This window comes from Bubalus bubalis, chromosome 17, assembly GCF_019923935.1.
Source record: "Bubalus bubalis isolate 160015118507 breed Murrah chromosome 17, NDDB_SH_1, whole genome shotgun sequence".
NCBI classification, from domain to species: Eukaryota; Metazoa; Chordata; class Mammalia; order Artiodactyla; family Bovidae; genus Bubalus; species Bubalus bubalis.
This window is the reverse complement of record NC_059173.1, coordinates 6384194-6397481: the sequence shown is the minus strand read 5'-3', so window position 1 is coordinate 6397481 and position 13288 is coordinate 6384194. Positions and strand designations below refer to the sequence as shown.

The window sequence follows — 13288 nt, the reverse complement described above, 5'->3', positions numbered from 1 at the left end:
CAAGGCCCCCTTCAAATACCCTCTCCTCCAGGAAGATATCTGTGGCAACACCTCCCCCAGGCCTCCTGCAGAGATTAATGATTCATGATATCGGTCAAAGCTACTTGATACGGGAGTCATACTGCCTGGTGTGGATTTCCAGCACAGGGCATGTGCCATTTGTAGCGGGAGAGATGATGCTAGGTGGAACTTGGACCCAGGACTAAATCAGATACAAGAAAATAACCCTCTTTTGACTCTTCTTTGATTAAATCAGGGAGAAACAGCTCAGTTTGGGCAAGCACTTCTTTCAGACCTCCCTCCAACACTTGCTCATCGCCCATTTCATCAAAGAGTGAGCAGGCTGCAGGCCAAAGCTTAAGCAAGCAGTGGTATCTGCTGATAATTCAGTGCTTGGCCTTCTGTAAATTATATTTATTTAAATGACTGCTTCCTATCTATGGCATAGGATGCCAGTTTTCCATATCCTGTAGTGTTATTGAGTTTTACTTACAAATCAATGCATTTAAGCACACAATGCTATCTATTTAAACAAAAATGATAAGTAACAAGACAGGTGGTAAGAAGAGAACGCCAAAAAAAAAAAAAAAAAATCAGAAGAGTAGTACCTGAAGGAGAAGAATTTGAAAACACAGATTTTTTTTTTAAGACTGTGACTCTGGAACCTGACTGGGTTCAAATCTTGACTTGACAGCTGTGTGACCTTAGGCAAGTCGCTTTCCCTCTCTGACCTTCAATTTCCTCACTTGTTAAATAGGAAGAATTATACAATACTGGCCTCCTAGAGTCATTCAAATGCTGAGGCTGAAACTCCAATACTTTGGCCACCTGATGCAAAGAGCTGACTCATTTGAAAAGACCCTGATGCTGGGAAAGATTGAGGGCAGGAGGAGAAGGGGACCACAGAGGATGAGATGGTTGGATGGCATCACTGACTCATCATGAGTTTGAGTAAACTCCAGGAGTTGGTGATGGACAGGGAGGCCTGGCGTGCTGCAGTCCTTGGGGTTGCAAAGAGTTGGACACGACTGAGTGACTGAACTGAACTGAAGAGTTGTCCAAAAGATATACAAAGAGAATGCAAAGAACTTAGTGGTACTGGCTGGGTTCTTTTTTTTTTTTGACTTGTAGTTTTTTAAACTCAAAAAATTATTTGATTTATTTGGCTGTATCAGGTCTTAGCTGCAGCGTGCAGGATCTATGTTCCATCATGTGGGATGTTTTGCTGTGGCGCGTGGACTCTCTAGTCAAGGCGTGAGGGTGCAGTTGCTCCACGGCATGTGGAATCTTAGTTCCCTGACCAAGGATCAAACTTGTGTCCCCTGCACTGCAAGGTGGATTCTCAACCACTGGTCCACCAGGGAAGTCCTGTGCTTGCTGTTTTGATTATTACAATACTTATCAAGACGGACGAAGTCGTGCGCCAACACCGAGGCCTGCATCTGTTCATAGACCCAGGAGACAGCTTGGCTTCAGGAATTTTTATTTGCGTGGGGAAAGTGGGGATGATGAGCCTGCAGCAGGGCGGGCCACACGAGCGGCGCGTGGACTCACTTGGGCGGCTCGGTGGCCAGGACGGGGAAGCAGCCTTCGCGATGCCACTGCTGGTCACGCAGGCGACGCACGGCCTGCATCTGTGGCTGGAAGGCCCCCCACTCGTTCCAGTGCCGGAAGTCACCAGGCTCCAGGAGGTACTGGTACCCACGGTAGCCGGGATACTGGTAGCCAACCCAGCTGGGGGGAAAGCAAGAAGGACGGTGTGGAGGCGGCCTGTCTCACTACCGGGCACCTAGACACCCCCCTGGACCCGCGAGTCCTGCATCCAGCCCTGCAGCCTGCTCTCCACCCTCACCTGTCCTCGCAGGCTCGGGGCACCCAGGGCTCCTCTGGGTGGGCTTGGCCCCTTCCTGCTGGCTCTGGGCGGTGATCTCACCTCTCTGACAGATCTCGGCTTCCTCCTCTAAGTGAAGCGGGGATGGTCATGGGAGCTGGTTTATGAGGGTTTGGGGGGCCAAAGGGGAAAATGAATCAGAGTACTTTGCTAAGTGGATTACAGATACATGGTAGGGAGAGTAATACACATTCCACTGAAAGTGATGACCTGGAGCTCAGAGAACAGGATCCAAGGGAGTGAAGACAGGGCTTGGGGACTGGTTAGCAATAAGAAGGGGCAGTCTTGGTTCAGAAAGTGGTTTCCTTTGTCGGAAAGTGAATTTGTGTGAAGTGGCTGGGAATACACCTTCTGGTATCAGAGACAATCAGTTAAAATCCTAGCTCTGCCATTTACTAGACAGGTGACTTATCAGAATCCCAGCTTGCTGTCTGTGAAATGGGGATGATGAAAACCTGCCTCATGGGTGTATTGTAAAGACTCGATGATGATTCATTGAAAGAAGTTAGCATGGTGCTCAGTCCATTGTAAGCATGTAATACCACTTATTATACATGATTAATTTCTAATTCTGTCATTGTCTCTGCTGGGAGGGTCTTTCCAGGTCTCCCTCAGACTCCCTGCTCATCTTTCAAGGTCTAGCTTAAGTTCTAGCCTCCTCAGGTAAACCTTGGACCTGCCCTCCACTCCAGCACACAGAACCCAGTCCCAGAAACCTTTCTTCTCCCTCTTAACTCCTGTGTGGACCATCTCTCATCTATTATTGCTGGACATCATCTCACAGGTGTACTGACATCCCCCTGCTAGACTGAATAAGCCCCTGAAGGCAGGAGCTGAGCCTTCTTCACCTCAGCCTCCGCCGTGTGCCGGGCACAGAGCCTGGCTTATTGACAATGTTTGGTAAATTTCAGATGGCTTACATACTGGAATACTGGGTCTCAGGGAAAGATAAAAGAGCAAGAAAAAGACCACAGCCCTGATGGTGTTATAGGAACTCAGAAAAGCATCTGGGGTGGAGAGGTAGATGCCTTCCACTTGCCTCGAGGAGATCAGGGGTGTCTTGTATGGTTCTTTGGAGGTAGGGGGATGGATAAAGTGACCTCCTTTGGGTATCTAGCCCTTCCCTGTGTTCTCACGGACATGGGGTCAAGGCGGGGGCCTCTGTTTTGAAAGCTTCAAATCCTAGAGTTCAGAGCAGAAAGAATCCTCTGGGATTAAGAACTCTGATGTGCCCATTGTATAGAGGGCGACACTGAGAGGGCTTGTGGCTCACCCAGGTGCCACAGCACATCAGTGACAGGGCCAAGGCCCTTTCGTTACATGGTCTCACCTCTCTCTGCTCATGTCCCCAGAAGCTCCACTCTCCCTGCATATTTCCGCTTCCTCGACCCACCCAGACTGGTCTATTCACATCCACTCTGCTCCTCCTCGTTTCACTATTTCTCCAACCCAAACACAGGGCTAGAAGCCCCAACTCACTGCATCTTCCCACTTCTTAGGACAATTGCTAGCGTTGTTTACACCATGTAATTCATCAACACATGACTCCAGCCCCGCCCCCTTGGGCGATGACACTCTCTTGGCAGAATCCAGGCCTCCGGCCTTTCCTGCACGTCTGATGTCACATCCTGTCGGGCCGGGGGGGTGGCCCTCCCAGCCTGCCTGAGCTCGAAATGAAGCAGGGGACGAGGGCCCACAGGAGCAGCCTTACGTTCCGCTGGAGACCTTCACGCTGCCCACGCGGTCACAGAAGCCGTAGACCCAGAGGCTGGGCACATCATCCTCCTGGATCTCCATGGTGTTGCCCTTGAAGTTGGCCTCTTTGAACAGGCAGAGCTTGTGCTCCTGGGCGTCCTGGGGAAGGAGAGACGGGTCAGGGGTGAATGGGGCCTCCTGGGCGTGGAGAGAGAGAGAGAGCTGAGCCTGCTCAGGCCATCGTGGGATTGCCAACATCCAGCCTCGAAGCGCCCTTCTCATCCAGACACATAAGGATGTCAGCCTCTACTTCACAGAGCTAACCCATATAGGGCACTTAGCATGATGCCCGGAATACACCAAGTGCTCCAGACAAATTCACTCAATATTTTTATTATGCTGATCAGGGGTGCAGAGGCTCAGAGAAGTTAAGCTTCTTGACCGGCGTCACACAGCCAGCCAGGGGCAGAACCCTCCAGAGAAGCGTGTCCCTGCTCCCATCTTGCACCCTGCTCCCCTCCACTGCCTCTGCTGCAGCCACAGCAGCCCCCCCTTTTTAGCTCCTCGTTCCACCCAGCCCATCTTCACTCCAGAAACTCTGCCCCAACTGTCCCTCGGAAGGCTGTGCCCACAGCTGACTCGGTCCCCATCCTTTGGGGGCTCTCTCCCCGGATCAACCCCAGCCACTCCCACCCCCCCTTCCCCAACACCAGAGCCCCAGTTTCCTCTTCCCCTCTCCGAGCACACCCTGCAAGACCCCCGTGCAGTAAGCACCACGGCTGTTTGCCATTACAGGTGGATTTCTGTGATTAGGTTTTCAATAGCTGCCTCCCATGGGGGCAGAGACCTTGCCTGCTATAAGCACACTTGCATGCCCAGAGCCTATGACAGAGCCTGGCAGAAACATGTCCACGTGTCTGTGGTGGAACGAATGACTGCATGTGGGAGATGGTCGAGACAGAGATCCCTCTAACATCCCAGGAGAGAGGGCTGGAAAGGAGCCAGGGGACCCAGCTGGGGAAAAAGTTGGAGGTAAGAGAGAAAATGGGCCACCCAGGATGGTGGCAGGGGTACAGGGGAGGGACTAGACCAGTGGCTCTTAGCCCTGGCTACCCAGAGACCTCAGAGGCATGGAAAGAAATCAGTGCCTGCAAATGAGCCCCAGAGATCCAGATTCAATTGGTCTGGGGTGGGGTCCTGGCATTGGGATTTTTTTTCTGATAATATATTTTATTTAAGCAAATATTTCTAAATTGTGCTAATTTTAATAGGCAGACAACACAGCAGTATTAATGAGGTCTTTTAAAAAAAATTTTTGGCTGTGCCATGTGGCATGTGGGATCTTAGTTCCCAGACCAGGGATTGAACTGGCACCCCTGAGTTCAATCCTGGGCCACCAGGGGAGTCCCTAATGAGGTGTTTTACATTCTTATTTTTCTTTTTTGCTATGTGTTCAAAGCCTGGCATGTATGTTACACATCTCCATTTGGACTAGCCAAGATTCAAGTGTTTAAGAACTACATGTAGCTACTGTATTGGACAGAAAAGCTCTAGAAGTTACTGCAAGTGGCCTAGCTGATTGCTTTATCAAACAGCCGTCTGTTGACCTAGACTGCCTTATAAGGACCATTGATTGAGAGAAGAATCTATGAATTCTCGCAAAGGGTCCATTGCTAAGGCTGATAATTCAGCCTCGGATTCTGAGAAGAACACGATCAGATTGGATAACCCATTAAGATAGATCTGGTGAGGCCGAACAACTGGCTGTGGGCACCTGATAATCTCAAATGGACGCACACAACAACTCTTTACAAAAATTCCCACCTCGGAAAGCGGAAGTTGGTACCATCATCAGAAACTGACCTTGGTGAGAGAAGACGTGGCTGGCTAATGAATCGCCATCAACATAACTCTGAAAAAACCCTGTGACTGGCTCGGGGACAACTCCAACCTGTTTCAGCTTTGAACCTTCTTGAAGTTATGTTACTTTAGTTAAACATTACAAAGGGGCTAATTCAGTATATAGAACTTTTGTCAGGGAGTTCACCGTGCCCTTCTGCAATATCCCTCTTTGCAGCCATCACGTAAGCTTCAACCTGCATGTCTGACATTTTGGGTGGACTTCGAGATTTTTTCAAAGCTCCCCAGGAGGCTCTAAAGTGTAGTCAGGAATTAGCAACATTCTACAAACAGAATCAAGGAAGGCAACAACCGGCAGGTTCAATCATGCTCTTGAGAGCAGTGAAGAAGGAAAAAACTGGGTTCCAGGGGCTTCCCGGGTGGCTCAGTGATAGTCCGCCTGCCAACGCAGGAAACACAGACTCCATCCCTGATCTGGGAGATCCCACGTGCCCGGGAGCGGCTGAGCCTGAGCCCCACAACTGCTGAGCCTGTGCTCTAGAGCCCGGGAGCTGCAATGACTGAAGCCTGTGTCCCCTGGAGCCTGCACTCCACAACAAGAGAAGCCACCGCAACTAGAGAGCAGCTTGTGCGCTGTAACGAAGAGCAGTCCCCGCTCTCTGCAACCAGAGAAAAGCCTGTGGACCAATGGAAACCCATCAGAGCCAAAATGAAAGAAATGAAACTATATTTAAAAACAAAACAGGGTTTTGTTTTTAAACAGGGGACACAGGCTTCAGTCATTGCAGCTCCCGGGCTCCCCAGGGCACGTGATGAGTGTATCATGGGTACCTTGTGAATTGACTAGCATAGAGACATTGCCCTTGGACGAGCTCAGAGTTCACTGCCCAACATTCCTTCTTCCTTTCTCCTGCTCATTTGACTCCTCAGGTCTCCTGGCCATCACACCTCGGGCTTGCTCCTGCCCCAGAATCTCCCCCGAGCCCTGAGCCTGGTCCAGGGGCCACTCACCATCTTGATGGGCCGGAAGGACATGAGCCGGTCGCTGCGGTAGCTGCTGGACCATGTGTCCCAGCGTGGGTACTCGCCTTTCTCCAGGACGAACATCTCCCCCCGGAAGTTGGACTGCTCAAATGCGACCCAGCTGGACGGGGAGAGAGGTGGGCAGGGTAGAGAGAGTCAGGAGGGGCGAAGGCAGAGAGGAGAAGCCATCATGGGCAGAAGGCCCCTCCCCACACTCGCCTTCCCATCTTTGCCTTGCAAGGCAGCCCCAAGGCTGGAGGCGGGGAGGGGTTGATCCCAGGCTATGCCACGGACTGGCTGGGAGACTATGGGCAAGACGCTTCACTTCTCTGAGCCTCGGTTTCCTCATCTAATTTGCCTATTTTCTTGAAGTTGGTGCAGGATTAAATGAGATGGTGTATATAATTACAGAAGCCAAATATCTCCCCAGATGTAGTATTTACACATAATTTTAGCCCTATGAGGACTTGGGGGAAATAACACATCAGAAGACATTTTTTAAAACCCCAAAGACTCTTGAGAGTCCCTTGGACTGAAAGGAGATCCAACCAATCCATCCTAAAGGAAGTCAACCCTGAATACTCATTGGAAGGACTGATGCTGAAGCTGAAACTCCAATACGTTGGCCACCAGATGCAAAGAGCTGACTCACTGGAAAAGACCCTGATGCTGGAAAGATTGAGGACAGGAGGAGAAGGGGACGGTAAGAGGAAGAGATGGTTAGATAGCATCACTGACTCAATGGACAGGAATGTGAGCCAACTCCAGAAGACAGTGAAGGACAGGAGATCCCGGCATGCTGAAGTCCATGGAGTCGCAAAGAGTGGGACATGATTTAGCAGCTGAACAACAACAACAATTTATCTTTGTAGCAAAGGAAGAACAGGCCACCGGCCCAGAGCCTTGAGCAGGCTATTATACTGTGTTCATGGTAGGAATCTTCTACAGATACCTTTTACTTACAGCAGGTGATACTATCTTTCCATTTGTAAAAGTGATGCAAAGGTTCTTTTGATATATGTTTATTTGTGTCAAAAAAGGGTCATTTTAAAATGAAGTAGGGACTTCCCTGGTGGTCCAGTGGCTAAGACTCCACGCTCCCAACACAGGGCGCCCGGGTTTGATCCTTGGCCAGGGAACTAGATCCCACGTGCCGCAACTAAGAGCTTTCATGTCACAGCTAAAAGATCCCACGTGCCACAACTTAGACCCGGGGCAGCCAAATAAATAGATACTATTGTAAAAAATCAAATAAGTATATTAAACAAATAATATTCCTGGAGGTATGGGGGTAGGGAAAAATTGATAAAGGTGCTTGAATCGTGTTTGATAAAGGCTGGCCTAGCATACAGAATACAGTAATCAGTACTGGAGCAGTGGAAGGGGAAATGAGAGTAATATTTACCTCTCAGATGCCTATGAGAATTAAATGTGATTGTGCATATGTAGTTGTTCAGTTCTCTAAAAGGATTAATTATAAGCTTGACATCAGATGGGGTCTTTCTCAACGCAGCCTGATTGAGGATGGGAAGTGAGCTTGTTGTTAAAAGGACCAGGGATTCTGGGGGAGATAAGATGATGCCCATTTCATAGATGAGAAGGCTGTGACGAAGGAGCCCCTTAAACTTTCCTCTCTGTGTCCCGGAGTTCTCAGGGAACAAGAGAGGGCTGGGGACGCTGACATGAGTCTCATCTCCCTGTTGGGGGCTGGGACCCTCCGTTACCCAGAATGAGAAGGGGAAAATGGGGGCGGGGGAGGCTACAACCACAGGCTGAAACAGAATGCGTCCAAAGAGCCTCAGGTCTCGTCTGAGGAAGGCGCCAGCCCACATAGCAGAGTGACAGAAGTGATGATGCAGATTTATTCTTCCAGAATAGAGGCGAACGTGCAACAGCCCCACAGAGGCTGGCGCATATGAGAAAAGGATGGGCAGGTGGATGGGTGACGGGTGGATGGGTGAATGAACAGGCAGATGGGTGGATGGACAGGTAGGTGGCTGGGTAGATGGCTGGATCTATGGGTCTATGGAGGAGTGTATTGCTGGCTGGCTGGATGCATGGTAGAGAATGGACAGATGGAGGGAGTGCTGAACAGAGGGATAAATAAATGGATGGAGAATAAGCGTGCAGATGGATGGATGAACTGATCTATGGATGGATGAGTGGGTGCATGGAGAGGGAGCCTTGGAAGATGGTGCCGTGCAGGAGTCAAGAGGATAGACTTTGGCAACAGACAGACCCCAGTTCTAATCCCACTTTAGCATTTATTTTCTGTGTGATCTGGGCAAGTCACTTGAGCTCATTAAGCCTCCATCAAGGAGAAGAAAGGATTGCATCTACCTTGTCAGGAGGTGATATGGGTCTAAAGAGAAAACACAGCCAGCAAGATCGTTCATGATTAAAGAGGAAGGGAAGCCGGAGATCTGAGCTTATGGAAAGACAGACACTGATGTGGTCTTGCCACCCTGCCACCCTCTCCTAAAACTGTCTTATTCAGGAGTCACAGTGCCCAGTGAGGGTCTGGTATACGAGTGAGGAGTTGTCTATCTTAGTGCCTTTTCTCATCTCCTGTGGCTCATATGAACAAGGAGAGAGGTAGTGCAGGAATCTCAGTTCACAGACGTGGGAAACTGAGGCTCAGAGGGGTTAAGTCACTGGTGTAAAGTCACACGGCGGAGGTGGCGAGTGTCCGCTGAGGCCTCGTGGGTTTCAGGCGGGCTTGCCTCCCCTCCCCACCTGTGTGAGGGCACACCTCTCCTCCCCTCCCCCTGCTCACCCCATCCCCTCCATCGCTTTCTCCACCACTGTTTCTCCCAGGGCCCTGCTGGTCCTGACACGGGCCCGGGGCCCTGGGACACAGGTCCTTATCTCTCCCACCAGGCGCAGTCCCAGAGCACACACCAAAGACCAGCTGCATCTTTGTTGGAGGAGAAATACTCTGGGTTTGAGTCACTGATAATGAAAAAAGCCTGAAAACCCAAACTGGCCACATCCGGCAGCTTCTCTTCTCAGCTGGGCTTTGAATCTGAGGGTGGGGCTGAGGTTACCAGCCTACCCTGGCCCATGGTAACTTGGCTAAACACACAGAGCATCAGGGAGCATCAATAATCCTCGTTACCACCAGCTAACGTCTGGGCACCCACAGAATGCCAGTTCCATGCTGCATTATTGCCTTCAGACTTGAGAATAATCTAGTGGAAGGGAGTGGGGACCATTACTCTGCCCATTTCAGAGATGAGGAAACTGAGGCTCAGACACTGAACAAGGTAAACAGGGGAGTTGGGACTCACCCAGGCCTGTCTGATCTCAAAGCCTATCTCTGCCCTCTGTAGCACCCAGAGCCCTGGGATGCCAGGTGTACTGGCTGATCACACCCCTTGCGGGCTTTTTGGCTGGAGAGATGAGGCAAACAGGCCCTGTGGGTCTTGTCCAGAGGTTGGCCCTGTGCCCTGAGTGTAGTCCACAGGGGTTGAAGTTGGCACAACCACTATGTCCAAGGGACAATTATTCCTGCCTTAGGCCCAGAGAGTCAGGGGCAGCCTGTGGAGCAGGATGATACAGGCACTGTGAGTGAAACTCGTCAACTTGAGTCGAACCCAGGCTCTGCCACTCACCCTTTGAGCCTCGGTTTCCCTATCCATCAAATGGGAATAAGAACCACCCCTCTCCCACACAGCACTGTAGGATCAGCTAGGTAAAGCCCTCAGTTGGCGCCTGGCACCTCGTGGGCACTCAACAGAAGCTCGTTACTATCCTAAAGGCTGCTTGCTGCCCAGGAGAGGGGACAGCTAGTGGACACCTGGCACTTTGCCCTGCTTCTGCCATCAGTGATGGGCAGGGGGCCCCTTCTGCAGCAGAAACAACATTTCTCTGGAGCCTGGAATCATGCCTTACTGTCAGTGTGCCCTTATGCTTATCAGATCACCTCTCTGTGCCTCAGTTTCCTCATCTGTAAAACGGGAAGGAGAACCATACCTCCCTTTCCTCCCTCTTGGCTTTGAAACAAGCCCTAGAAATAATACACAGTTGGCCCCAGTATGGGGGGTGGGGGTGGATCCTGCATCTGTGAATACAGAAATCAGGCTGGACTATGCCTTATCCAGGTACTTGAGCATCGGCAGATTTCGGTATCTGCTGGGGGTCCCGGAACCAGCCCACGGAGGGTGCTGAGGGATGACCGTGTGCGTCTCTGCTAGCACAGGGGAAGGCAGTAAAGAGCAGCTATGGTTGTTTTCGTATTCCTATTTTACTAAGGCTGTGGGAGTGCCCCCCCCCCACCGCCCGCCTACACACTCACGGTCCGGAGCTGACAATGATGCTGCGCACTCGTTCGAAGCCACGGTCTCCCAGGTTCAAGCACTCCCCGGAGAATTCCACCCGCCGGCCCTGGAAGTTCTCCTGCTCAAAGACCACCAGCTGTAGGAAAGAAGCCCCCGTGCCCAGGGAGCAGAGTAAGGGGGGAGTACCTCCAAAGCGGAGAGGCTCCAGGGCAAATATGCATTAAGTACCTATGTACCGAAGAGCAGGCCGTGCCCAAATCAACTGAGAGCTTGCTCGGAGCCAAGGTCTGTGAAACGATCCTGTCCTGCCTTCCCTCCACTTCTGAACTTAATGTCTGTGCCATCCTTAGGAACTGATGGATCTTCCTTCCAGGCCTTTTTATCTGTGCTGTTCCTTCTGCCTGGAATGCCCTCTCCACCACACACCCCAGTCCTGGAACTCATGTCCCCTGTCCTGGTCTAGGATCAGATGTCACCTCCTCCAGGAAGCCCTCCCTGATACCCTTTCCCTGAGTGAGCTTGGTCGAATGCCCCCCCCTCCCCTCACTGTGCCCATCCCATCAGCAGCACAAGTAACACATACACAGTCACTGGTGCTTTTCTTCCGGGTCTCTAAGTACCCCTCTCCCCTTTCACTCACCAGTTCCAAAGGGGTGGATCTATTTCTGTATCTCCCAGCCCCAGCCTCTGCCACAGAGCTGATACTCAGGAAACATTCATAAGTCTACCCATCAAACCACAAGGGAGGCCAGAAGCAGGGGCCCCTGTGTCTACATGGGCTAATGCCCTCCTCTCACTAAGCATCCAATTTTGGTTTTTGACTGCTCGTGGTCTGGAGCTGGGAAATCGTTGCCATTCGCTTGAACTGAGGCAAGCGTGTGCCTTCTCCGAGCCCCAATTTCCCCAGCTGTAAAAGGGAGAGAGGTTCCACACACCCATGACCCAGCCCTTCCACTCCTACACTTATCCGCCCAAGAGAAGCTCCTGCAGGTGACATGGCTGACAGCAAAGCTCGCACCCACCCCACGATAGTCAGGAGTGATGGACACGCTCTGCAATATCACACAGCAGCCACAACAAATGACCCACAGCAATGCACCACAGCATCAGTGGCTGTTATAAATCTCATAGGAGGTACAAAAGAAAAACGAAAACCCCGGAACGGTTACATACAGTATATTTCAATAAGTTAAAAACAAATGAAGTGTAAATATATACTTTTAAAAGAATAATGCATCAAAGCACATAAAACAGCAAGCAAGCAGGTGAGGGGGCCGGGTGAGGATGGCAGTTCCCTCGCCCAGGGGAGGAGGGAGGTGGGCTCCCGGGAGGGCGTGCGGGGAGGGTAGGAGGAGTGGAGGGGCGGGGGCGGGGGACACTTTGAAGTTAGATAGAGGCTGTTTACCAAGTCCTGCCTTTTCGTGTAAATAGGGGGTTTGCAGATGCGTGTTGTATTCATGAAAAATCAAATTGAAATTAAACCATTAAATAAGGGGCCGCATAAGTAAAAGCCGGCCGGGGTGGGGGTGGGGGGCGGGTGGACCGCCTGACAGCGTGTCATGACCCAGTTCTGAATACCCGCGGTTGCAACCCAACCCGGTCCCAGGGGACCGGATGCCTGGCTCTCCGGGAGCCCTTTCAGCTTGACCGGCCGCTTGGAAACACTTTTCAGGAGGGGCTGAGGGCGGCCTTCTGCCCGAGATGACCTTCTGGGACAGCTGTTTCCTGATGCTAAGCCAGCCCGCTTTCTTTCCTTCTGTTTCTTGCTTTCGACAAAAACTCGAAAGCAGGTGCAAGCCTGTTGGGCATCTGGCGGGGACGCGGGGTGGGGGGGGGGGGCAGGTGGGGAGCGGGAGGCGGGGCGGGGCGGGGGCGGGGCGAGGCGGGGCGGGGGGGCGCGCAGGCGCAGGGGTGCAGCCCCGCCGCCCCGCCCCCAGGCGCGCGCTCACCTTGTAGCTGCCGGGAGGCAGGTCTGCTTTGGCCGCGGGCGCCGGCTGGGCTGGGGCCGGGGCGGGGGCGGGGCCGGATCCCGGGGCGGGGCCTGGGGGCGGGCCCGCCTTCCCCTTCCCGTCGGGCCCTGGGTTCACGGCGGCGGAGGCGGTGGCCGAGGCCTTGGCCACGGGCTGAGACATGGTTCCCGCCTGGGGAAGTTTTGTGAAGAGAACCCTTTGGCCCGGGTTCAGGCAGGCCCGGCAACCCCCGAGCTGCCTCCCTGCTTCTCGTCCCCCCATCCGCCTGTATGCTCAGGTTCCTCCAAACTCACCTCCTCTCTTTCTCCTTCTAAGACAGAAGCCTGGAAAGCTGTCTGTTCCCATCTCCTCTGGGGGGACCCCCTCATTCCTCCTAGCTGCCTGCACCCCGCTGGCTCTCGTGTCCTTCCTCTCTGCCCCCTGGAGTCACTTCTCACGCTTTCATCACTTAGCACGCTTCTTGGCTCAGGGCATCTTCCACGTGCCCCAGCAGATTCATAACAAGAATGTCCCACTCGGGGAAGCCCGAGAGATATGAGGCTCATGAATGCAGCATCCTTCCCTCAGGA

The 13288-nt window shown here is 52.3% G+C and overlaps 1 protein-coding gene across 2 annotated transcripts; it reads right to left on the bottom strand.

Moving 5' to 3' along the window:
• Positions 1-1466: 1466 nt before the first annotated feature.
• CRYBB1 (crystallin beta B1) lies at positions 1467-12890 on the bottom strand. Of its 2 annotated transcripts, none has more exons than XM_006055564.4 (5): positions 12699-12890; positions 10767-10885; positions 6458-6590; positions 3603-3745; positions 1467-1734 (listed from the first exon to the last, which is right to left on the bottom strand). In XM_006055564.4, the coding sequence occupies exons 1-5, from the start codon at positions 12879-12881 to the stop codon at positions 1551-1553; spliced, it is 762 nt and encodes a 253-aa protein (XP_006055626.3). In that variant the 5' UTR covers positions 12882-12890; the 3' UTR covers positions 1467-1550. The 2 variants fall into 2 exon arrangements, with proteins under 2 accessions (XP_006055626.3, XP_044785933.1); XM_044929998.2 differs by lacking the exon at positions 12699-12890 and adding an exon at positions 12155-12306.
• Between the last annotated feature and the right edge of the window lie 398 nt (positions 12891-13288).